At 42.5% G+C, this 27,400-nt stretch overlaps 1 protein-coding gene and 1 pseudogene across 1 annotated transcript in view; both read left to right on the forward strand.

The window, feature by feature from the left end:
• PCOLCE2 (procollagen C-endopeptidase enhancer 2) overlaps positions 1–27,400 on the forward strand; it is a 65,070-nt gene that overhangs the window by 28,352 nt on the left and 9,318 nt on the right. Inside the window, exons 3-6 of the mRNA XM_032487087.1 lie at positions 11,348–11,603; positions 18,083–18,207; positions 20,975–21,111; positions 26,200–26,354. Coding sequence (XP_032342978.1) covers positions 11,348–11,603; positions 18,083–18,207; positions 20,975–21,111; positions 26,200–26,354 — 673 coding nt within the window. The remainder of the gene's footprint in view (positions 1–11,347; positions 11,604–18,082; positions 18,208–20,974; positions 21,112–26,199; positions 26,355–27,400) is intronic.
• LOC102510718 lies at positions 16,583–17,861 on the forward strand (annotated as a pseudogene).

Genomic DNA, 27,400 nt, shown 5'->3' on the forward strand with positions numbered 1-27,400 from the left:
TCATCCCAGAAGGGAAGGGCTTTCTGTTTCATTCCTAGTAAAATAGTAGAATTTTGTGTTCCTGGGCCATTACAGATTTCTCAGATTTCACACATGACAAAAGTATTTTCTTGAAAATTTCATAGCAGATTTTTTTTCCTTTAGATCATTACATAGAAATCAGTGCTGTCCTGTAAAAGCTTTGAAAGAAATTACACCCACAGGTCATTAAGAAGAAAACAAGGGTGCTGTAGGACAAAAAGGCCCCCTGCTAACAAAAAAGCAACCCTGGCTTTTATGTGCTGTACTCTTTTTTTTTTTTTAAACCTTCATTGTGGTATATGGTTCCTGTGTAGTAAATTACACATATTTCAAACGTACAATTTGATGAATTTTGGTAGATGTACTCTTAATCCCAGCTGTCAGCATGTACCAGTGGCTTAGAGGAGAGATGCTTTTTCTCCAAGAATCTGCACCAGTCATGTTATCCCATTCTGGATTAACTCCTGTTGATGACTTCTGGAGAACTGAAAAAATATCCTGAAATGACTTACGTACTTTTTTCCATCTTTTTTGCAGGCTTGAAGAAATTGGCTAGATTTAATTTCTATGACCTATCTGCAGTTTTCTTTCATGAAACACATCTAGGAAAAAGCAATGAATATCCTGACTTAAAAAAATATAGAATCTAGTATATGCAGATTGAGTGATTATAACAAAGCAGGCTGTTTGGGATGGGCATTTTTACAAAGTTCTGGTGCCATCTCTCACATGCTTCATTGGAGCCCCGACTTGCCCTAGGGAGGCACCGCCAGGTTCCAGGGCACATGGACCCTCAAAGTTGAGGTTTAATCGTTGCTGGCTGTATGTCCCTGTGCCGGCAGCTGCTGTTTAGCGAGTACTTACTGATTTGCAGAGCAGATAATCAAATGGCATAGAAAGTCCTCAAACTATTCACAGATCTGAGACTAACATGAAGATAAAAAACTCTTCTGCATCTCCAGCCTCATCTTCACTGCACTTTTTTGATGCCAGGCCTCCAGCTGCAGGTGGGTTCAGACTCAGACACAGTGAATCCAAGTCCTGCCCGTGAAGGGTTCACAGCCCACCTGGGGGCAGGGAACACACCCCTGACCCTGTGGGACTCTGTGGGCCCCGTAGATGCTGTGGGATCTACCAAAAGAGAGGGGAGAGCAGCAGAACCTTGGACCCTGGGAGCGGAAAGGGGGAATGTACCGTCCCCCTGAAGTGTGCACATTGGTCGAGGAGAGGGAGGCTGGTGAGTTTTTAGAGAGGGTGCATTTGGCCCAGACTTTGAAATTGGGGTGGCAGTCTATAGTCTGAGATAGTCTGAGACAGAGAGGGAGGATTCCAGGCAGGAGATGCACACAGGATCTCCTGGAGGTGGGGAATGAGAGGGGCTGGTGTGCTTGAGGATGGGTAGATTCGAACCCAAGATACAAAGGATTGGGGTGAGGGACGGGGAAAATGAGACCAGAATGTCAGAGGGGTGGGCCTTACACACCATTATTCTAAGGAGTTTGGACTTCATTCTGCAGGTGACAGGAAGCCATTCTGTTATCCTTTCATCCTTTTATCCACTCAGCAGCTGTTCAGTAGTCAACCTATAGTTTCTAACAGGACAGCTTCAAACTTCAGAGGAGGAGCCCAGATGCCCTGAGGCCAGGATGCCCAGGTGTCCTCATTTGCCCTGGACAGTTCCAATAGGTAACTGTCATTTAGGGCATCTCTTGTGATTTACCGTTTGTCATGGATTATTCATTGTTTTAAAAGAAATATTACTCTGAAGAGTTGCTTTAAAATAATCCAGGATCAGTTTGGTAGAGCATCCCTTTGTGTTTTCGTCTTCGGCCGTGCTCATGTCTAGAAGCGCGTTCTACACATATGCAGTGCCCAGAGTTCTCTCTTCAACACGGGTTAAATGTGAGACAATTAGTGAGAACCATCTCTCTTTTGCCAACACAGTTAAGACCTTCCAAGGACAGCATTTGGGACATGCAGCAATCACATGTAGTAGCTCGGGCATTAGGCACAATGTTCAGCTACTCCTTCCAGTCTTGGGGCGGCGGGGATGAGTATTTGCTGCTTCTGCTCCCGTCAGCCACATGGCACCAGTGCTGTGGTTGTTGCTGTGGCCAGTGGGATGCTTGAAGCCACCGAGCTGTCAGTTGGCTGGTTCGATGGACAAAATGGCAGGTGTCGGTTCGTTGTACGTGAAATACATGCTGGAAATGGAGTGCTGTAAAGTAGTCTGAGTGCTCTTGCTGGGGCAGTTGCATTATTTATAGCTCGGTATAAATCTACGGCTCTCTGTTTTATAAATCTATCTTAGTGTTCGGTAGTGCTTTTTAAACTTTATTGTAGGGTAAGTCTGTTTTATTTTTCAGTAAACCCCTTGAGGAACAAACAGCTAAAAAGACAGCTCATGTTTGGTGAAAACGTTAGTAGTGAATTTCTGGTTCTCAAGAAGGTTGACGATGGATGCATGATGTGGTCAGATTTGTCATCACCTACACCCACGGGAGGGACCTAGTGATACCCTGAGCCACAGGAAAACCAGAAGAGGCACCTCTGTGAAAAGGATTACCTACATTTACACCTGGCTATAATTTCTCCACCCCCACAAAACCTAAACCGGCAGCTCTCTGACCAGTTGCCTGTCTTGCAGTCCTGCTCGGATTCCCTCAGAGTTCCTGTTGCTCTGGGTTCTGCCCTGTTGTTCCTTCACTTTTTTCCCATCTGCGTTTCCCCCTTGGCAGACTTGAGTTCAGTAGCGCTCTCAGTGCTGAGAGGCACCCTCCCCTGACTTCTTCTTCACTCTGAGGCTTAAGACATGTGACCAGCTTCTTGTTCATTTCACAGCCAGGTCTTCGGTCAGAAAATCCATTTCTCTTCTCAGCTCAAGAAGTTCTCATGGCTGCCGCCTGCCATCTTCCCTGAGCGGACAGCCTCAGATAAAGGAGTCAGGGGTCGTGATGGTGGTGCTCGAGGTGCTTGTTAGACTTTGCAGGGGCTGTTCATTTACGGCATGTACCTCGGTGATGCCTACTGAATTTGCTCGCTTTTGTGATTGCTCCAAGTTGTCTGTCGCCCCTCTTGCTATTCATGCGGCCTGAGACTGTGTCTGATTTGGGGGGGGGCATATTACAGTGCTGATTTGTATAGAACTTATAGACACCAAAAAAACAGCAGAGATGTCTTCAGAGTTGCTTGTCACAGAGCAGCTGGTTGAGGACAACTGGCACATGTCACTTTCTATTTTTTAAAAAAAATTTATTTATTTATTTATTTATTTAGGTGGGGGGAGGTAGTTAGGTTTACTTATTCCGTTTATTTTTAGAGGAGGTACTGGGGATTAAACCCAGGACCTTGTGTATGCTAAGCATGCGCTCTACCACTTGAGCTCCCCTCCATTTGTTAATCAGGATAATTAACCCAAAGTGCAGAGCTGAAACAAACAACCCCCCAAATACCAGGGGCCTGACTTAGACAGCACACGGTTATTTCTTGCTCCCTTCACAATCCAGTGCAGTTGGGTGGCTGTCCTGCACAGCTCTCCTTTGAGCACTAACTCCTGTGTGGCTCTGGCATCTCCTACAACCTTCCTGTTTCCTCTGTTGAGCCGCCTCCTTAGAGCAAAAACAGAACTCCAAAAGGATTGCACAGAGCACTTTTATGGCTGGGCCTGGAAGTGGGCACATCACTTCCACCGCCATCCCACTGACCAGGAACTGGGCGCCTGGTGCCAGCCTAGCTGCATTGCGGGCTAGGAGATGTCGACTTCCTGCATGCCCGGGGACAGGAAACTAGAGTGGTGAGCAGCAACTCAGCCTCCGCCAGAGTCAGGCCATGGGAGACACGGGGGTAGAGGTCAGGAGACCTAGGCTCTGCCCCGACTTGCTGGGTGTCTGTAGGTAAGTCATCATGGCCACTTCCTTCCCAGAGGGGTGCTGCTACTGCTTGCCTCGTACCTGTTAGTAAGTTTACATTGTTGTGTAAGCGTATGTGCGAGTACTAGGAGTCGTAGTCTGCACTGTTTTCTTTTAAGTTAAGATTTAAAGGATCCAAGACATTTATTCAATAACTACTTTTTGAACTCCTGTAATAGCTAGGTATTGGACTGGCTATGGACAATCTCTGATCTCTGGATGGAACATTCTGGTGGAGAGCCAGATGATAAGGAATCGATAAAGAAACAATCAATAAACATGGTGATGTGGTCTCCATGGTCTAGAGCAATGGATGGGCTCGGGATGGCCTCTCTGGAAAGGTGACACTGAGCTAAGATCTAAATGATGAAGTAGAGGAGACAGATGATTAGGGAGGGGAGTGTGCCAAGCAGAGGGGCCAGACTGTGCAAAGGTCCTGAGACAGAGAAGCAGCTTGGAAGGCTTCTTGAACAGCCAGATTATTGCATGAGAGGGAAAGATGATGTCAGAGAGCGAGCCAGGGGCCATATTCTTCAGGGCCTTAAGCCTCTCTGTGCCTCAGTTTCCTCACCTGTAAACTGAAAAACTGGGCTAATATCAACTTCATAGGGTTGCTGTAATTAAATAGAATAATATGTGTCAATTGCTTAGAAAAATCCCTGACATCTGATACACACTACGTAAGTGTGTGACTATAGGTACAGTGAGGATTTTATTCCAGGAGAGATGAGAAAGCTTTGGACAGTTTTCAGCAGGGGAGTGTCACCCCATCTCCATGGGTGCTGATGGGCTGGGCTTGAGGCGCTGGGCATTTCCACCCTCCTTCCAGACATGAGGGTGTAAAGGGTTTTTTGGGTAAAAATCCCCAACAAAAAAATTTTTTCCCCAAACATCACATGTTATTCCCCTTAATCAAAATGTACGTTTTATTTTCCAAACATTTTTAAGATTCCATCTTTAAAAAGGGGAATATTTAAATATACACGAATAAGATCTTGAAGTGTAGCCAAATATTTGTGCATAATTTGTACATAAATTTCCCTGGATTACATTTGGGGGTGTAGGGGAGCTGACACAGAGCTGCCATGCCTCTTGAACTTGATGTAAATAAAATGTGGCCTGCACCGTAGAACACGCTTTCCCAAAGGGCTGTTTGTGGAAGAGGAGGATCTTAGATTAAAACGATTGCTTTAAAAAAAATCAGGTAGGCTGCAGGAATAGATCGTTTTGCTCAAATTAGTAAATGATGTGTTGGGGGCAGAAAGCTGCAGACACAAAGGAGCACTACCACTTCTACAGAAATCTCCTCCTCCTCACAAATGAAGCTGGCTTCTATCTGCGTTTGCTCATAGTATCCTGAAAATGCAAACCAGCAGCTTAGAATGCAATTCCCCTTTCATTCTCTGGCAGCAGCCTTGCCATTGGCATCGAGTGATTTGGCACGTTGGCCTGTGACCGTAGGCACATCCCAGGGGCCGTGGGGTGAGCTGAGGTCATGGCTGCAGTCCTGGGCTTTGGCCCACACAGGACTTGGCCACTGATAGGGAAAAATGTGAACACAGAATTCTTTTTCTACAGGCAGATAACAGATCCCCTGGTCAATATAATCTCACAAATCAGTAACCTGGTCTATTTTGCTACCAAAAAATTGTCTTGATTGAGTTTCTGCATTAAGTGTTAGCTTTTACAGGAGATTTAAAATATAAAGTCTCCCCAAAGATACGTATCTTCTCTTTTGTAAAGAATGACCTAGAAAGGAGAGGGGCATTCTGGAGTTTTGCTGCTGGATGGAATATGAACTATTAGAACCCAAGAGGTGCTTTGTCCAGGATTTGTGCAAAGCAGCTGGCGTTCCATTTAGCTCTTGGTGGGTTCATTCATTTCATACATCTTTATGATGCACCTGTGCGCGGGGCCACGCACTGCCTAGAAGCTGGGGGTGCAACAGGGAATGAGGCACGAGAGATCCTTGCCTTCTAGAGCTCCATCTTTCAGGGAAAACAGAGGGAGTGAGCAAGTAGGTACGTTGAACCATCCAGCGCTCACAGACCCGAGGGGTGGGCTGCTAACTGGGCAGCACCCATTTTGAAAGAAGGAGGTGGGAGGGTCTAGAAGTGCCTCCAGGGAGATGTGACCTTGAGACTGAGACCCTAAGCCAGAATGAGAGAAAGACAGAAATGGCAAAGTGATCTAGGCAGAAGGAATAGCTTGTGAAGGCCCTGCTGTTGTTGTTTTTCTTTATTTCTCCCCCTTTTTTTCTTCTTCACCCAGAAGATTCAAGGATGCTGAGGTTGTAAAGTGATACGTACAGCATTGTTCCATTTTCATTAATTTTTAAAACAGGTACGAAAACACACTTATATATTTTGCATGGATACATACTTATGTATATAAGAGTATTTTGAACAGACACAGAAGAAAACACTAAATTTGTGGTAGTGGTTGTGAGACAGGAGGGAAGGGAGCAGGGCACAACCACTGAAGGAAGGATGCAGCAGCTGAGGACAGGACAAATGGGTCAGAACTAAGACGGCGAAGACTCGACTTCCAGTAGACCTTGAGCCTCATGGTGCACCCACAGGCGTCAGGACAGTTCCCAGGCTGACCGTTAAAGGTCCAAAAGTGGGCAGGGGCCCAATTCCTGGAAATCTCTGCCCCTTCCCCAAAGTAGCTGGAATAATCCTCCTACTCAGTAGCATCTGAAATTACCGAGCCCATGAAAACTAACAGCTCCGCACGTCGTGGTCTCCGTCTCCCTCTCCCTCTTCCCCACTTCTTCCCCCTCCCCCTCTGTCTCTCTCTGTCTCTCTCTGTCTCTGTGTCTCTGTCTCTGTCTCTGTCTCTCTCTCTCTCTCTCTCTCTCTCTCTCTCTCTCTCTCTCTCTCTCTCTCTCTCTCTCTCTCTCTCGCCTTCTGAGACAGCCCACACTCCTGTCTATGGAGTGTGTATCTCTCTAGATAAACTTGCTTTCACTTTACTACGCCTCACTCTTGAATTCCTTACTGCGCGAGGCAAGAATCTGTTCTCCGACAGCACTTGCTTCTGAGAAAGGAGGGCGAGTGAGACTGGGGATGAGGACAAAGGAAAACTCATTTTATCTAAAATTATTTATTTACTTCATTAAGGGAGACTTTAAAAATGTGTTTACAAGTGTTAACAATAATCAATTCAGGATGGTTGGCACCCAGGTGTTTGTTACAGTATATTTTTAAAATATTCATAACAAAGAAAAATCAAGGATACAGACTGTAGATTCTTTACCTACAAGGTCATTTTACTGTAGATTCTTCAAGTGGAAAGTCATCTTCAGAGAATACACTTTCCAGAGACCTTTAGAGTGATAATCCAGGAACTCTCAGCAAAGTTCACATCCCGGGGCATCAGACCATCTTGGTTCCTCATATAAATATGCAGAGCAGCTGTGTGCTGTAGTGAAAGGGTTCACTGCGGAGTGCATCTCACTTGCAGTAGAATTTCTCCTTGGCCTTTGGTGCAGGATGGCACTTGTCTCTGGTTCCAGTAGACCCACAGCTGGTACAGAGCTCCCCTGCAACCTTCCTTCAAAAGAGGTTTTGTCAGGGTTGTTGGGCTTTGTGTTCAAAATTACAGTGATGTAATCCATTTCCGACGCCAACGTGTTTGTATCTTATTCTCAGAGAAGCTTCAACCTTTCATTGCATTGGGACCAAATAAAGAACGTTTGAGAAGGAATGATTTGTCCCATGGGGAATGAGTAAGCAAGCCCCTATTCCATCTCAGCAGCCTGACTACAGGAACGAACAAACACGATTTCTTAGTGTCAGAGAACTGAGAAATGACCAATGAAACAAGATTCTGATGCCCAGTGTCCTTCCTTTTTTCAATCATCTGAAGACTCCAGGAGAGTCTTCCTCATTTCTTATAAATTGTAGCTCCTGGCTTGTGGTCACTGTCTTCTGCACGCTTCCTTGTCATAATTCACAGTCATCTCAGTATCTATGTGGATGATCCTTTGGGTTTTTAGCCTCCTCTTCTCCAATGAGCTTACCCTGCCTCAGTCCTCAGACACCCACTTCCATTGTCATCATCCTTGCTGCCGCCACGAACTAGGTTGTCACTGTCCTCATCCCACTGTGTCCTGATTTCTGTTCTTAACCCAGCTGGGATTCTGTGGTCCACCACTGGAGCCATTCCCCTGCCTCTGCCCTCTCTCCCCTCATAGTCCTAAGTTGGCAAACACCGCTCCACCTCCCCAACCTCCCAGCCACCACTGCTTAAATCCATCTCCACCAGCCCTGCGCCTCCACCCAGGGAGCCGAATGTGGCTGGGGAAAGGTACAACCATGCAGCGAGGACTCACTGTTGTTCCTTTCTATTGAGGCGCAATTGATGTACAATATTATCTAAGTTACAGGTATACACATAGTGATTCACAATTTGTAAAGGTTACACTCCATTTATAGTTATTATAGAATATTGGCTATATTCCCTGTGTTGCATAATATATCCTTGTGGCCTATTTATTTTACACATAATAGTTTGTACTTCTTAATCCTCTACCCGATCTTACCCCCTCCCCTTCCCTCTGCCCACCCGTGACCACTAGCCTGTTCTCTGTATCTGAGATTCTGTTTCATTTTGTTATATTCACTAGTTGTTTTATTTTTTAAGTTCCACATAAAAGTGGTACCACACAGTATTTGTCTTTCTCTGACTTATTTCAATAAGCATAATGCCGTCCAAGTCCATCCATGGTGCTGCAAATGGCAGAATTTCCTTCTTTTTTTCACAACTGAATAGTATTCCATTGTATATGTACACCATATCTTCTTTATCCAAGTCATCTGTCAGTGAACACTTAGGTTGCTTCCATGTCTTGGAATCTGTAAATAATGCTGCTGTGAACAGTGGAGTGCATGTATCTTTTCGTATTAGTGTTTTTGTGGGGTTTTTTCCCCCTGAGTAAATAAGCAAGGGTGGAATTGCTGGGTTATGTGGTAGCAAGGACTCACTTTTAATTTATTTACTTCCAGTAACCCCTCAGCACTCATGGCAGCCCTGTGGCATTTCCTTCATCCATTCACACACCTTCTCAGTTCTCAGACACCCAGTAGCTCCTCTCAACATCCACTCTTGCTGCTGATGACCTTGTTTCCTATTTTACTAAGAAAAACAAAGCAGTCAGAAGAAGAATTTCATATGTGCTCACAACCTGATGTCCAATGTCTGCCTGTCTTCCTCTCACTGGGCAGAACCATCCTGTCTACAACTGCCCCTCCGTCTGTGTCTTGGATCACATCTCCCCTTGCCTGCCCAGCGACATTTCTCCAGCAATTCTCCCTCCCTTTTCCTTCATCAATTTTGCTCCCCCTTCAGAATCATTCCCACTGACATGCAAACACCCATATTACAGTTGCCCCATATCACTGTGTTTATCTCTCCAGCAAAACTCCTTGACAGGTTTGCCTGTATTTATTAGCACCAATCCCTCTCACTCCATTTTCTCTGCTTCCTTCTCTTATCAGGCTTTGCCCTACTGCTCCACCAGAATAGCCTCATTGGAGCCACCAGTGACCTCTGGTTGCTAAACCCAGTGGTCATTTCTCAGTCCTCATCTGCTTGGACTCAGCAGCAGCGTCTGACTCAGCTGACCAGACTTTCCTCCTTGACACACTCTCTTCCCTTGGCTTCTGGGCACCACACCCTTCTTGGTTGCCTCCAGCTTACTGACTAAGCCTTTGTGGTGGTTTGACCTTATCTTGAAGACCCGATGACATTGGAATGCCCTGGAGCCTCATCCTTAGACCTCTTCCCTTTTTCATCTACACTCACTCTGTGGGTGGATGAGTCTCATAGCTTTTTTGCTATGAGCTGAATTAAGCTGAATTGCCTTCCCTAGGTTTATCTAAACACTTACACAAAGTCATTATTCATGCAAGGACAGTCCTAATTAATTTAGTTTAGAATGTTTTTTGGGGCTGGGGATTTTTTCAGTGGCTCATGGAAAGCTTGCTTTTTATTCAAGTTTACAGATGTGACATCACATTTTGAGAATTTTCTGATCATGGAATAAACAGAGATTGTATGCAGCAAGACAAAACAAACGGAAAAAACCCAAGGATGTTCTACAACAGATATCTCAGTGAGAATGTTGAAAAGTTAAATTGCATTTTCTACATCAGTTTCTTAGACTGTGGCTTGGGATACTCACCCTATTAATATGAGCTCCCAGCAATTAGAATGCAACCATGGCAAAGCCAAACCATCCCCTTTCCTGTGACTACTCCACTACGGTTTCTATGTTGGAGTGTGTTTCTGTGTTGGAGTGTGTTTGCAAAAAAGGCAGATAGCACCAAAACGCTTCTTATCATAGGAAGAAAAAAATTAATGGTACTGAACTTACCAACATGGGGAAGCCATAGTTATGTGAAAGCATCTGTTGATTCTTGAATCTGAGGCCATTACTTAAGATGGATGTAAACCAACCAGTGTTCCTTGTGGGTTGTTGTTGTTTTAAATCACTGAGCTTTCTTATCTGCAAGTTTTTACAGATTGAAATTCTTATACTACTGAGTATAAAACAAATCAGATTAAGACTTTATGACTTGAATGAAGAAATTAAAAGATAGTGTGAACTGGGAAAGAGATGGGGCTTTTGTAAGAATCCTGTCAAATGCTTTTGTAGCCATTTTTTCCCCCTACCTATTCAGGAAACAGGGAGGGATGAATCATAAGAATTATGTAGAGGAAATTATAGTGAAGAAAGTCTTATGAGAAAGTGAAAACACCTTTTATTCATCAGTGTGTGGTGTCTCAAGGCTGCCTGGTATATAAAATTTTCTCCTGGAAAACAAACAAAAACTCAGTGACTTTGAGAAGAAGTGATTCAACAGTTACTCAGTTAACATAATCAATAGTTGGTCTAGATTTTTCAGGACCCAAAGTGAATTATCTATAAATTAACTGCACAATTGCCAGATCACCCCTTCAGTTTGAACTTCAGAGAAACATTCTGTATATCGAGATTGTCCTGTTGTATTAGTGTGAGGAATGACATTTCAAATGTTTCTCTGCCAAGAGATGTCTCTGAGCGCCACAGTGTTCTAGGACCTGCACATGTGTGCTAAGGTCCAGTCAGGACTGGTAGTCTTTGTCAGCAATGACTTATCAATTAATGAGACAGCCAATATTTCACAGCTTTGTTGAGACAAGCTTCCTAGGGATAAAATCATGTACCCTAGAGAAGTGTGGAATTTGTTAGCAAACACTTCTATTTTATCAGGAAAGCATTATGGCAGAAAACCTTTCCTGGCTTAGTTCAGAGCTGAGGGAAGAAAGAGCATCGTCTTGGGCCTTAGACTTTTGTCTGCTCATCTTAGTAACTGGCTTCAGACGTGCTGTTCGTGACATGATTTTCCTTTTGGCCCTTTTCTTGGCAGGTTCCCGAGGGAAAAGTAGTAGTTCTTAACTTCCGGTTCATAGACCTCGAGAGCGACAACTTGTGTCGCTATGACTTTGTGGACGTCTACAACGGCCACGCCAACGGCCAGCGCATCGGGCGGTTCTGCGGCACCTTCCGGCCCGGAGCCCTTGTGTCCAGCAGCAACAAGATGATGGTGCAGATGATTTCCGACGCCAACACAGCCGGGAATGGCTTCATGGCCATGTTCTCTGCCGCCGAACCAAACGAAAGAGGTATCGTTTCCACGTGACAGCAGTAATAAGGGCTCAGTTATTGAACGGCTGCTGTGTGTCCGTCCGGCACTGTTGTAGGCACTTTCTATGGACGTCCTCATTTAATCTAAAGTTTAAGAGCAGCTCTTCTCAAACAGAGAGCTAATAAACGCCACCAAACCATCAAGAGACCATTAAAAGGACAGTCTCTTTTTTTAAAAGCCCATATATGTTCTCATAAAAATTCAAATATGGAATCTCCTCAAGTAAAAATGTGAAGCTTGCATATAGATATACACGTGCAGATACAGAAACATTTCACCCCATTGTCATCCCCTCTTACAGTCAGCCACGGATGGTGGTTCTCACACCTTCTATGTGCACTTGTTTGTGTGTGTGTACTTTTGCAATAGCTTCTAAAATACAGAAGTGGGATTATACATTCATACTGTTTCACAACTTCTTCGTTTCTCTTGATGCAACGAGTTGGGATATTTTCATATCAGTACACGTGAGTTCCCAAGGGAGGAAACCTGTACCGCTGGACCGAGACTGCAGTGGTCAGGATCTGTTAATTTTGCAGTCTTGTGCCTGAGGGCACTCCCTAATCGTCTCTTGCCTTGGGCTACAGAACAACATCACTGGTCTGAGATATTATAGTATGACGTACAGAATCTGGGGCTGACAGCAGCCAGGACATTTGGAAGGAAATCCTGGAGCTACTGAAGAACTGAGGCACAAAATAGACATATAAAATCCACTCAAATCTTTGGCTAACAGCTAAACTCTATAGTTGGGGGGAGCCCGGTTGGCCTGGCATCATCTGGAAGATGAATAAACCTAATAGAGATTACAGTTGCTACCCACTGCCAGGGCGACAGATTTTGAGCTTGCGTCTAACCAAGTTGAATGCCTGCTGAAACAAAAATCACTTTTCATAGGAACACAACAGAATCTAGAGACTTTATAATGTATCATTCATTATGTCCAGTATCCAGTCACATGATGAAATCAGAGATGTGTGTCCATATTCAAGAAAAAAAGAATCAATATAATCTGACCCCCAAATAACCCAGAGGTTACAAGAAGCAGACAAGCACTTTAAAGCAACTATTATAAATATATTTAAGGATCTAAATGGGAAGTGTATGTGGAAAAATAAATGGATTGAGATCCTCAGAAAAGAAACACTATTTTCAAAAAACAAAAAAAAAAATCTTAATACTTGAGCTGAAAGATAGAGAATATGAAATTTTAAAATTTACTTGATAGGCTAATAAGCAGACTGGAGATGGTAGAAGAAAAAGGCAGTGGATTGGAATAGAAGTGATTCAGTCTGAAGAACCAGGAGGAGAAAGATGAAAGAAAGAGAGCGTTGGAGACCAGTGAGACAGTATCACGTGGTCTAACATATGTGTAATTCGTGTTCCAGAAGGAAGAGAGTGATAATAATGCAGAAAAAATATCCCAAGAAATAATGACTTGAATGACTCCTCACTACCCAAATTTAGTGAGGAACACCAATTTATAGAGCCAAGAAGATGAACAAACCGCAAATAAGGTAAATAAAAATGAAGCCACACCTAAGCACATCGTCATTAAATTACAGAAATCTAAAGATAAAGAGAAAATCTTAAAGATTAATCAGATAAAAACCAACTTACATACAGAGGAGCAAGGTAGGAGCAATGACTTTCTTATAATTGGAAATAATGGAGGCCAGAGGGCAGTGGAGCAGCATTTTTAAAGTGCTGGAATAAAACTGAATTCTACCCAGAATTCTATAGCCAGTCTTCAAAAATGAAAGTGAAATGAAGACATTTTCAGAAAAGCACCTGCAGCACAAGAAATATTGGAGGACGTTCCTTGAGTTGAAGGGAAATGACCCCACAGGGTAATCCAAAGGTAATGGAAGGATTGAAGGCCACTGGAAATGGTAAATATCGAAGACTATGGATTCTTTTCTTTTCTTCCCTTAATTTCTTTACAGGGGACTGTTCAAAACAAAACTGACAAAAACGTTTAATGCTGTATTGGGTCGAGCGTGATGTATGATACATATGACAACATAGAACAAAGGATGGAGAGGCCAGTGGAAATACCCAGTAGACGAAGAAATACACTGTTAACACTAAATAGGTTGTGATAAGTTAAAGATGTGTATTGTAGTCCCTAGAGAACCCACGAACAATGCACAAGTTTTAGCTAAAAGCCAAAAGATGAAAATAGAATACCAGAATTATTCAGCTAACCTGAAGAAGGCAGACAGGGGAGCAGATGGAACAAGAGAAAGGTGAGACAAACAGAACAAAGTAGTAACAGGCACACTAAACCCAAACCCAAGCATGTCTATAAATACATTGAATGTAAAGCATGAAATGCTCCAATTAGAAGGCAGTAAGTATTAGAATGGTTAAAAAGCAGAGCCCAACTGCATGTTGTCTACAAGAAAGCACTTGAAATATGAGGACAAAGTAGGTTGAACATAAAGGGATGGAAAAATATGTACCACGCAAGGGCCATTAAAGTCAAAACTAATGCTTATAAAAAAAACTTGTTACAGGGGAGGAGGGTATGTAGCTCAAGCAGTAGAGCACATGCTTAGCATTCACAAGGTCCTGGGTTCAATCCCCAGTACCTCCTCTAAAAACAAGCAAACTAACAAACCTAGTTACTTCCCCCCACCAAAAAATAAATGGATTAATTAAATTTTTTAAAAATGCAGATGCCATTTTTTAAAAAAAAAGTTACAAAGATAAATAGGCAATCTACAGAATAGGAGAAAATATTTGCAAAAGTATCTGATAAAGGATTTGTGTTCAGAATATACAAAGAACTCATACAACTTAACAATAAAGAGCTAAAAATGCCAGTAAGTATAAAAATAGTCAAACACTTGAATGGATACTTGACGAAAGATGTCATATGAATGATTAATAAGTACCTGAAAAACTGTTCAGTATCATTAGTTAACAAAGGAATGCAAATTAGAATGACAGTGCGATACCATTACACACCCGCCAGGTTGGCTAAAAAACCCGACAGCGCTAAATGGTAGCAGGCAAAGTGCTCATCCCTTGAGAGACAGAAAATGCTACAACCACGTGGGGAAAAATTTTGGTAGTTTCCTATGAAGTTAAACATCTACATCTACCCTTGGCCCAGCAGTTGCATTCCTGGATATTTATGCAAGAGAAATGAAAATACATGTCCACAAAGAGATTTGTACAGAAATGTTCAGAGCAGCTTCATTCACAGTAGCCCAGACTGGAAACCAAAGGCATATCACTGGGAGAATGGGTGAGCAACTCACGGTCCCCATACCCTGGAATACTGCTCAGCAACGTCAAGGAACAGACCACTGATACGCACAGCAACATGAATGAATCTCAGACGTTGTGTTAATAAGCAAGAGAAGTCAGGCACAGAAGAGCACACACTTTAATTCCATTTATATGAAGCTCTAGAATAAAACTCCTCTAAGGAGAAATTTTTCAGGAAAGTGGTATGGAGCGCCAGCAGATGGACCAGCGAGGGATACAGAAATTTTGTGGGAAATGGATTCTGTTATCGTTGGAGTGTGGCTCACACGTGTGTATCCATTTTTCAGATTTTCACAACTAAGATTTGTGCACTTCAAAGTATTGAATTTACCTCCCCCAAACCTATAAAGTAATAATAATAGTAATAATAATGCAGGTGGTGGGCACTGGGTAGTGATATTGATATAAAGAATAGTAGAATAGTGATAATTGTTGAAATTGGGTGATAAACACTTAGAGATTTGTTATATTGTTACGTTTACTTTGGTATATGCTTGAAATTTTCCATGAATAAAAAGTGAGAGAAATTCCAACCTTATAATACATTGTCTTAAATTTAGAGCTTTAAGAATGATTTGCTTCTGTGTCAAATATTTTATTAAAGTATATTAATTTCTTTCAGTTTTTCTTTTCTTTATTGGTTAAATCCAAGTAAAATTTAATGTGAAACCTGGGTTAAAATATCTTTCTAAAATTATTTCTGTCAATCTTTTAGGAAATACACGTAGAGGTATCTGAAATGAGATTTTTCAAATATTAATTGTGGTTAGTTTTAGGTGGTGAGATCTGAGGTAATCTTACTCCAAGTTTAAATTTTTTTTTCACCAATGAAGAAGCAGTCTTAGTAGGAGTCTAGATGTGTCCAGGAATTGCAGTTCAGCTCCAGAGAAGAGAGGCTATGCAGGAGTCTGGCACTGCAGAATATTCTCTTCAAAACCAGGTGTGACACTAAACCTGCATCTTCGTATCTTAACAGAAATAGCACTGAGTTCAGCTCTGGTGCAACTTCGGGAAGCTCCTAGTGAAGTAATGAGACTTGTCATAAAGGGAGAGCCCCTGGCACTGCTGATTCTGAGCTCTGCGTGAACTCTGGGCTTGGGAGAGAGAGGGGAAGGGTTGGGAGAGGTTCTCACCTCCCTCACAGGATCTCAGTGAGCAGGTGGACTGAGGGATGCTGGCTGAAGATACAGCGCCCGGCGGGCTCTGGCGTGCCGCGGAGGGCCTGGCAGTCTGCTGTGAGGGCACCCGTCCCTGAGGCCCCGGGGAGAGGCCCTTTCCACTTCTGTTCTGATCTCATTCAGAACAGAGCTGCCAGTGCCCAGCGCCCAGGCCAGGGTGGTGGCTGTGAGGAAGAGCGCTCCCTCCCGCCTCCCCGCCATGACTCCTGTACCCATTAGTCTAGGACACTTTCCTGGAGCAGTCACCTTCTCAGAGCAAGAGAGAGAGCTTGCCAGTACAGGCCCCATCTAGAAACCACTCCCACCTTCTTAAGGCTTTTCTGTATTGCTGGAAATGGATAAACACATATTATTTTTACAAACAAAACTTTTCTTAAAAATTGTTGAAGATATATGAAAAGCTTTCTAGTAATGAGAGCTGTCTGTAACAACTAATTCAAATTTTATCCATGGACATGACTTTAGCCTTATTGATAAATACCCCTGCCTCGCCTCGAAGATGGCAGTGCTCAGGTTGTCTGCTGTTACCAGAAGAGGCCTCACGTAGATAGCCTTAGGGGCATCACGCAGAGAATCCTGGTCTCAATTCAGAAAAGAAACAGCCAGTGGTCGCTGAGACAGTAGAAGAGGTGAAGAAAGAACCTATCCTGGTGTGTCCACCCTTACGAAGCCGAGCACACATACCACCTGAAGATCTCCAGAGTCGTTTGGAATCTCACGTTAAAGAAGTTCTTGGCTCATCTGTTCCCTGCAGTTGGCAGGACATCTCCCTGGACGATGTTCATCTGAAGTTCCGTTTCTTGGCACATGTGGCTGATGACTTGGGCCATGCAGTGCCTAACTCCAGGCTTCACCTGATGTGCAGGGTCAGAGATGTTCTTGATTTCTATTATGTTCCTGTTCAGGATGGATCTAAATTTGATGAACTTATTGCCAGTAATCTGCCTCCCAATTTAAAAATCACTTGCGGTTACTGAGTAGTTCCGAAGAGGAACAAACACATTGGAATCATTTTTTTTCCCTGAAAAGGGAGCTGTTTATCAGACTGTTTGATACTTTTCCATGTGAAATGCTGTCAGAACTGTTCTCTAAACCCACCTTTTTTGTGGAAGAATGTATTATCTTTTTTTTTTATCATCATGAATTGAAAAATAGCAGGATTTTCTCTTTTTGCATTTGCTGAAACTTTTTTTTAATGGAACCAGATTATTAATAATTTATGGAAATACTCTTTTCTGGAAGACACCATAATTAATTTGGGTTTAACATATAAGGCTGTTACATTTCAGATTGTTCTTTTGTTGTTGTTGTCGAGGTGTGGTCAGTTTGCAATGTTGTGTCGGTTTCTGGTGTATGAGTCACACGTGAATATACATATATTCTTTTTCATATCTCTTTTCACCATAAGCTACTACGAGATGTTGAATATATTTCCCTGTGCTGAACAGTAAGAAAAAAAAATACCCCTGCCTTGAGAGTTCTTAAAATCTATGTAATTAGTTGAGCCTGTGTGATTTCTGAATGGGCACATGCCCAAATGTTTTGTCTCATCCAAAAAAAAAAAAAAAAAAAGGGAAAAAGAGAAGAAACCATGGCCCTGATTTTATTCCTTCACTCTCTTGTGCTGATATAATGTCAAGTAACCTAGAGGTCAGCCTGTGTGTGTGTGTGTGTATAGAGGAGACTATATAACATTTTGGGGTATTTATTTATTTATTTATTTAGGAGGGGGAGGTAATTAGGTTTATTTATTTATTTACGTTTAGAGGGGGCCTTGGGGATTGAACCCAGGACCTCATGTATGCCAAGCATATGCTCTACCACTTGAGCTATACCCTGCCCACCCCCTGTAACCATTTTTTAAAGAGAAAATTTAAGAGCTCCTGTCCTTTATTTACTATACTGTCAATATTTCAAATCCATAATTTCCACATGGTTGCATTGCTATAAACTTGGATGTATTTTTTCACTTTTAATAAACTTTTTTTTTTAACTTCAGGGGATCAGTACTGTGGAGGACTCCTTGAAAGACCTTCCGGCTCTTTTAATACCCCCAACTGGCCAGACCGTGATTACCCTGCAGGAGTCACTTGTGTGTGGCACATTGTAGCCCCAAAGAATCAGGTGAGATTCCCTGAAAGTATGAAGGAGGCCCACCTGTGTGAATTGCCCAGACTGTGTGAGGGGCCCAACTCTCAAGAGCCCAGGATGCAGGGCGAGGAGGGGCCCTGCTGGGCACAGTACTCCTTCATGCAAAGACCCAGGGTAAATTGCCTTTTCACTATTTGACTGGCAAAGTCATGGGTTTAATTCACTATTAGAGAATTACACTTTTCAAAACAGGTTTTGAAATGCAAATGGTAGACAAATCCCATGTGAGATCGTTTAAGCCCGTGGAAGATGTAAGCGTGGGGTCATAAGCAGCAGTGACTGACTGAGGGAGGAAAACACATCCCCAAGTTCATGTCCACTTCAGGTTGCCATCTGCTCACAGAGCACACCCTTCGGGTCCTGATAAGCGCCATTCTAGCCACCGAAACAAAAACGGTCTGAATGCTCCACTTCGACAAAGCCAATGCAAGCACACCACGTCATCTTTTCTAAGAACAAGGTGTTTGATGTGAAAGCTGGTCTGCTCTGTGGTGTTTGTTTATCTTGGTTGTTGTTTAAAATAAAATTTGTGCAGGTTCCCACAAATAACTTTATTCATTACTCTAAACCAATCAACAGAGAAGGTCTAGTTTTCCAGTGTTTATTGGTTTGTGGTTCTATGAATTCTTACCCTTTCTGGGGACCGCTTTCAGATATCAATTGCAGAGCAGAACTTAGCGTGGGAATAGACCAAGCCTATGTTGTGGGATTTTGAAAATAGCTTTTAAAAAATTGTTATTCTTACAAACATTACAGACTTTAATCTAAACACTATACTGTGAGCAGGATGATGTTGTTAAAAAAAAAAAAAAAACAACTTTTCCAAACTGATCTTTTGTATTGCTTACACAAATACTATCTGCCATATATTCATTTTTTAATGGAAAGTTATTCAGGCAAATATACCATGCAAGTTAGTAATTTGAGCACATACAGACACTTTGATTATAATCCCAAAACTCAGTTTTATTTTTAAGAAAAAAATATGTTCTGTAACTCTATTGAACGTTTTATAGCTTAAAATAGTATTTAAAAAGTTAAATTTCTCAAATACGTAAGCCATGATGTAATTCTTGAGATGGTATTGATCATTTTTCTCTGTGTCATTTGTGAATATGTTAGATTATATAATTTCAAATTACTGATACTCACAGATTACAATTTAGTATCTTTTCCCCACTTTTTTTCTCTTTATTTAAATTTAAATTTGGGTTTTATTTTATTTATGTGATTTTTGGCTTCAGCTGATTGAATTTTTAATCATTGTTGTAGTATCTGAAATCACTGGAAACTCTGTCCAAAGAAGAAAAATAAAATGAGACAGTTAAGTCTTGAGTAATTTCTCTGTAAATTGATAGGTATTTTCTTCTCTTAAAGACTTACTTTTTTAAATCATAGCTTTCCCCTTTACCCTGCTATTTATTTACCTATTTTTAGCTTCTCTCCAAAAGTTATGTGACTAATTTCTAAGTAGAAAAAGTTCAGCCAATTTTTTAATAACCTGGAAAGAATTTTATTACTAGCTGGTGAGAAGTTAGTGGACCCAAAAAGAAAATAGTTTAATATAATTTAAAGTGTTGTTAAGTATGAATAAGCTATTATTCACCCATCACTGGCACTGACTTTTTTAAAATGGGTAAATATATGGGTGTGTGGCAGTTATGTTCAAAGCCAAAATTTGCCTTGGTGTCTCTCTGTGATACTGTTTCTGTTACCATCTTCACTCAGATTATGGTGTCTAAGTCTCTGTTAGCTAATAGCTAATGGCTGTGTACCTGTCCTAATAGGAATTAATGCCTGTTATCTTCCATAAGCAGTAGGGAGGGTTGCCTGCCCACCTGCCACCCAGCAAGGATGGGGACCAGCTGTCTGGGTGCCATGGGTATTTATGAACATGGTGAGACTTCCTTTGATTCACACATTGGCTGTACTCTTGAAAAATCTGCTTACAAGGGGAATCAAAACTCTTAAATCAAAACTTCTTATTGACTCCAGTAATTTAAGACACTAGTGTTGGTACTAGCACAAAAAATTAAGAAATACTTCAGAAACACTGACTTTGTGTATCAGTGCTTCTGTGCAGCCTTTTAAAAAATCATGCACATCACCAAGTAGACTGTGCTTGGTGGGCACATTTATCAAACATACTTCCAGAAGACATCAGAGTCAATTCCCACTTCCCTGAACTTCTGGTCCTAAACAATTTGACTTCTTTACATGTGATGGGAATGTTAGTCTCCTTCCTTCAAAAGGGGACCAACTCTGTCCACCTGTCTCACCCACCCAGACACACACATAGACACCACACTCCAACACACACTATTTCAGGGGCCATCTTAGATTACTTTTTAGTTTAGTTTTCTTCTAGAGAAGAATGAAGTTGGTATATAGCCCTCTTCCCCACTCCAACACAAACTCAGTTTAAGTCTTAACATAGATTGTTAGGGTTACATAGTGTTTCTATACTTTCTTAGCTGTAGGTGAACAGAGTTCCCACGTTTAACACCCTAACTAGGGTGGATCTGGGCTTGAGATGATCTTTTGGAATGTTTAAAAATGAATGCAAAAGAACACCACAATTTTGTTAACCAAAGAAGTGTGGAAACATAAGAAAAAAATTTTAATCAGGATGGGTAACATTTTCTACAAAGGAAAATCACGGTACCCTAACAAATGTGGGGAGAGGAATAATTCTGTTCCATGCTGCTTTGACTCTTCTAATGTTGTGCTTTCCCTAAAGCTTATAGAATTAATGTTTGAGAAGTTTGACGTTGAGCGCGACAACTACTGCCGGTACGACTACGTGGCTGTGTTCAACGGCGGCGAAGTCAACGACGCCGAAAGAATCGGGAAGTATTGCGGCGACAGTCCCCCCGCGTAAGTAGCGCCTGCTTTATTTCATTAGTATTTTAGAGGCTCTGAACTTGTTTCTTGTTAAATTGCCCAACTACATTTTATTTTCTGGAAGATTTTACGTTGTGGTTCACAAATTCTTGGGTTCCGTGGTGGAGGAGTCCCATAAAGCAGCAGCACAAAGAGGTGCCCCCCCAACCCCCCCCCCCCCCCCCAAGAAAGCGAGAGACCTCGCGGCCGTGCGGACAGACACAGGCAGGGCTGGAGACGCGCCAGGGCAGGTGCTGAGCCGAGACCTGGGTACCTCGCTGCCCTGCAGGGGTGAGCTCAAGCATCAGTGGAACGAGGAAAACTCTGAGCGAAAACCAAGGGGCTGAACATTGGAAATTCAGACGAGGAAACCTCGGCGCTTACAACAGATCCAGATCAGAGATCTGTCTCGGACGTTTTGGGGCTTTATGCCTCCAAATGGTTGCTCAGATTTGTTGCTGAGTAAGCCTGAAAGGTACTGTGTATCAGCAGACTGGTGCCCTGAGCTCTGCCACTTACTTAGCTGTGTGACATTGGGTGAGTTACTTAACTCCTCTCTACTGTATTTTGGTGCAGCACATGAGTGTTTGGGTGCAAGGTATTTCACACCCTTACATACATTACTAGGAAAAACGGCAAATGAGATGACTACAGTTTGCCATTAGGGTCACCACTGTGCCAGTTTAAATAGCTTTTCCTACTCTGTTGCTTACACATAATTAGGTTATATGCTTCACTTGATCTTACACAGGTTTCTATGATTTCCTATAGACACATCTGAGTTAAAGCAGTTTCCAGTTTAAATTCATCTATATTTATTAAGTTTGATAGTATTAAGAATTTTCAATATATACAGATGAGTTACAAATTAAACAGCACTATAACCAGATTGGGTTTTGCTGAGGAATGTGTGGAGAAAGGCCCATTTCTGAGCTTCTGGGGGAGGTTGTCCCTCTGAGTCTTTTCCTGTCGCCACTGTGACAACTTACCATAGACTGAGTGTCTTAGAACAACACCTGTATTCTCTTACAGTTCCGGGAGTCAGAAGCTGAAATCAGTTTCACTGGGCTCCAGGGTCAGCAGGGCAGTTTCCTTCTGGAAGCTCTAAGAGTCCGTTCCCTTGCCTTTTTTCAGGTCTTAGAGGTGGTGGCTCCTCCCTCCCTCCATCTACCTTTGAAGCCCATTACTCCTGTCTCTGCTTCTGTCATCACATGACTGTCCTGTAGTCAGACTTCCCTCTTCTAAGGACACGTGTGATTACATTTAGGGCGCACCTGGATAATCCAGGGTCCTCTCCCCTTCTCGGGATCCTGAACTTAATCACATCTGCAGAGTCCCTTTGCGTATAAGGTAACATATTCACGGTCTGGACATCTTTGGGGCTGTTACTCAGCCGACCACACCCTCCTTTATTCAGAGCCAGTCTTTTCATCTCCATCTTCCTCCTGACCTCCTCCTTTAATCCCTTAAAACTTCCCTCCCGCCAGTAACCGTCCTCATTTTCTCCGTCTTCACCCTCTGCCTCCCTTTTTTGTTCCTTCCTCATATAAACTTAAGTTCTCCCAAGTTAAAAAAGTCACTCTCTCGGCTTTGTCCTGCTGTAGCTTTTTCTGCCATGTCTCTCCTCTTCATATCCAAGTATTTTCTTGAACTAATTTCAAGTGTTATTTTTTAGCAGTATAGACAATAAAATATTCTTTTAAGAAATCTTTAAAAATTAATAAGGAAAAGACAACAACTCAATAGAAAAAATGGGCAAAAGACATGAAAAGGCATTCCCTAAAGATGAAAGCTGTACAGTGAATAAATCTTTGAGGAGAGTATAAACTGGCACGGTCACTTGGGAAGTCAGTTTGGCAACGTCTAATGAAATTGAAAATGAGCTTATACCCCTGACCTTGTGGAGAGTGTCAGCCCTACCCTCCTGGTGTGTCCACCGAAGGCACTTTTGTCCATGTGCGTCACAAGGCATATGCAAGACTGTTCTTATCAATATTGTTTGTAACGGGGGGGGGGAGAGGAAACAGCCCAGTGTTTGTCAACAGGAGGGCAGTTAAATTCTGCTGTAGTTCGCACTGTGCAGCAGTGAGCACAGTGGATGAATCTCAACAGTTATAAATTGAGGGTGAAAAAAGTAACAGAAAAATACACACCATACCCTTCCATTTATATGCAGTTTAAAAGCATGCAGACCTATAGAATACATTGTTTAATGATGCATCTGTATTGGTAAATCCATAGATAAATGAAGAGAAAGAAAAGCACAAAACTCAGGGTAGTGGTTGCCTCCACAAAGGTGGGTGGGGGCAGGGGAGGGGCCGTTGAGCATCGCTGGCTTCTGAGAAGTTTGCCTGGAGCCACTGGACTGCCAGCCCACCAACTGACACTTCTGCGAGAGGGATATTTTTGCATGGTCAGAGTACTTCTGGGGTGGGGCAGTGCAGAAGATGAGAAAACCATCTGGGAAGCTTTTCCCCTGCTAAAAGTGTGACTGCTTTTAACTGGAGTAGTGTTATGATTGGTGGGACATCACTATCCCTGTGTCTGGTTCAATGCAGTATCCATACCATTGGATTCAGGTCAGAAATGTTTACTACAGTCCAGCCGTGTGGTGGACACTATGTTAGGTACCTGGAATTCAGAGATAAATAAAAGATGCAAAGGTAAGTAGTGAGAGGGACTGGAACAAGGCAGTTGCTTATTATACGTAATTTATAGGTGGATTGGCAAAGGAATTGTCCTGGGTGAATTTCTGACAAGGACCTTTTGGTCCAGTTGGGGCAAGTGGCGGGGAGTTCAAGGGAGGTTTTGGGGAGGAAATTGTTCCTCTGGAAGCCAGATCTTGAAGGCAGAGTTGGAGTGAGTCAGAGACAGAACGGTGGCCAGACTCATTCAAAGCAGAGGGGGCTCCATTAGTAAAGATGCACAGGGGAGATATGTGCTATGCTGGAGCCCACACCTTACGTGGGGGCCGAGACAGAGAGGAGGCTGAGGATTGAGCTGGGTTCCATGCCCTGCAGACATGAGAGCCCTCTACATGCAGTTAGGGGAAGTGGGAGGACCAGTGCCTCTGGAGCCCCCGTCCTAGACAAGATGAGCAAGTGGCTGATGAGGAGGCTATGGCAGTGGTCCCGGTAAAGCTGAGAAGGTGGGGGGGAGGGTTGATAGAGATGAAGAGGAGGAGGTGGGTCAAGGGATACTTAGGAGGCAAAATTGGCAGGACATGGTGGTTGGTTAGCTGCGGTGATTGAAGAAGGGGAGATTGTGGGATGACAGAGCAGACAAGTGACATGGATTCTGTACGACATGAAACAGTATCCTCCATCCACTCCTGGGATTGGCCCGTGGGGAGTGGGTCCAAGTGCGATGTCCTCTTGCCTTTCTAGGGATTTGTAACATTAATTTGCAGATGCAACACTTGGCCCGTGGGACATTTATGACACTGCAATTCTGTCACATTCATAAGAAGGCTCAGTAGCAGCATAACAAAAATGTGTCTTTGTTACTAAAATAATCTTCTTGAGAAAATTCAGCTCCCAATATAGTGCTTCCAAGATTAGTTCATAGAAGAGGCAGTGAATGGTCACTATAATTAGAGCATCGTGCCTAGAATGCTGACCTGGTGGGATCTTAAGGTTTTCTTTGCTGTTTATATAGTAAGTGCTTTTTGTAATTTTATCATCTAAACAGGATTAACGTATCTTGTTTGTAATTGTAGCTGAGAACTGTGTTTCATGTACACTGTATGTTTTTAATGGAATGTGTTTTCCAAAGCAAGATAAAAAATTTCTGCTAAAGGCTTGATTCTCAAGAGCATTATTTAAATGACCTTGGTCACTTTTGTGACTGGAACTCTAAAGGCAGGTGGCAAAGCTTGCCCTTGGGCTTGTCTCATCCCTTGGCTTGGAAGGCAGTAACCTCCAGGACAGAAAATATCCTGCAGTTTTTCTAACTGGTTGGGTCAAGTCCAGCTCTCCCTTCCTCCCCACCTGCCCCACTCACGATAGCTGATAGGTGGGGGTAAAGAGAGGCACCTCATTATTTCCTGTCCATGATGGCTAAGAAGTGGTTTGGCTGAGAAGACGCCTGAGAAAAGGAGTTTAATCAAACCACCAATTAACTCAATTAAATACTTTAATTTTTTTCCACAGCTGAATTAAATAGAATCAGCCAAACAGCATTTTAAGCCATTGTTTAAATAATAATAGCAAAAGATAAAGTGAAGCCACTGTCTTGTATAACACAGTAATCCCCGAAGATTTAAAGAGCTTCAGAGCCTTGGTGATTATCACCACTAAGTCTTTAGTACCCACTAACCAGCACGCTCCTAAAATGGCTTTAAAATTAGAATCCTTAATGATGTTGTTCACGACCACGGCATTTTGCTACCCAGATTATAAACAGAAATGTGTCCATTTCAGGCACGCAGAAGAACTCTCATTAAAATGAAAGTCCCATTAAATCGTGCATGGCTTTCTCCTCCCCAGGTGACCAGCCCACTGAGATGATCCCTTTGTGGGGGAATTTGTTCGTCAGATTTCTCCACCTGACTCTCCATGGCCAGTGACCTTAGCTCCCAGCCAGCTTGAACTCAGTCTTAGTTCAAAGAAGCTGTGCGGCTCCCGAGTCAGGCCAGACCCTGTGGTGCTTGTGCCGACCCAGCCGCAGCTTCAGTGTTTACAGTGGTCCCAGTGTCTCCCAGTCTCTAGAGTCACCTTGTCCTGGGTTCGAATCCTGACTCCCCCACATACTAGTGGAGGACCTTGGGCAAATCACTTGGGCTCTCCCATCTTTATTGCCTGTTTCATAAAGGGGATAGCAGCAGGACTGTTGTGAAGACAGAATTCAGGTCTGCATAAAGGACAGTGCCTGAGTGAGCAAACGTTCAGTAAATGTCAGCTATTAGCATTAATAGTCAGCGCATCAAGACCATCACCTTTTTAAGTATTTTTAGCTTTTAAGTTTAAACAAAGAATAATCTATTGTCAGAAACTGATGGAAAGTTAGGAAACATTTCAAGAGAGATGCCATTTAACATTTAAATATATATATGTATATATTTTAACTTTTTTTTTCTTCTAGGCCAATTGTATCTGAGAGAAATGAACTTCTCATTCAGTTTTTATCAGACTTAAGTTTAACTGCAGATGGATTCATCGGTCACTACAAATTCAGGCCAAAAAAACTGCCGACAACTACCATACCCCCTGTTACCACCACCTTCCCTGCAACTACAAGTAAGTTTTCTGTTTTGAAGTTTGTACAAAATCTTGAGGAGTATAAGAAAAATTTTTCTGAAGTAGAAAAAAAATTAAATAAGAGGAAAATACTTGAAACTAAGTTAAATAAGATGAAAACTTATATAAGAGAATAATATGGTTCCATTAATGAAAGAAAAGTATAAGGTGTAGGAATGCTTATAAGCTAATAATTTTTAAATGTTATCTAAGAAAATTATGGTCATGTAAAAATTCTGGGAACCCTGTTGTAGGCACAGATCATTATAAGCCTAATTTTTCTTTTCTGGCACTTATAAAATTGTGTTTTTCTTTTTATTACATAGGATTGTAGTATTTTAGGTTCAAGTTTTAGGGCCTTGATACCTCCCTGTTTTCACATCTGTATTTGGACTTTATTTTTTGGTGTGCTCCAAAATGTGTGCATACAAAATATATTATCTTTTCCAATTAGAGTAAATTAAACAAAAATATTTGACATGTTATAGAAGCCAGTTGGGACACTGGTCTGGGCGTGACCTAAGAAATGGAGGGGCAGGAGTTGGGTCCCTGTGTCTTGTCTCTAACACCCTGTCAGCTCCAACCACCAGGATTTCAGGCTTTAGCTCTCAAACTCTAAATCCAAGGGGGAGGGAAAAAGTAGGAAGGAAGGATCTCTGGTTAAGCTATGAAGTAAGCTGAAATAAGCCCAGCTTTATTGCCCATGATTTTCTGTGAGTACCCAGGGTAGGGCTGTCCTGAGTACGGGCACTTCTGGAAGGGCTGATTTTTCTGGGCACTCCACAAATGTGCCACCTTGTGGCCTGGATGTGTACTGCCTCATGTTACAGCAGTATTTCTGCCCCTCATTTCAGTGGTCCCTGGTGTCCTTGTTCCTTCCAGTGAGTTGTCCGTCTGCACTTATGTGGCTCCCCAGCTTTTGTTCTCCAGCTTTTATCTAGTGGTTCCCCAGCTTTTATCTTGAGCCCTAAACTTTCTCTGAAGTTGCAAACCTGAGTTTGCAATGATCTCTCCTAGAGTTTGGCAACTGCTAGATATTTAAATGA

The sequence above is a fragment of the Camelus ferus genome, chromosome 1 (assembly GCF_009834535.1).
Source record: "Camelus ferus isolate YT-003-E chromosome 1, BCGSAC_Cfer_1.0, whole genome shotgun sequence".
In the NCBI taxonomy this organism is placed as follows: domain Eukaryota; kingdom Metazoa; phylum Chordata; class Mammalia; order Artiodactyla; family Camelidae; genus Camelus; species Camelus ferus.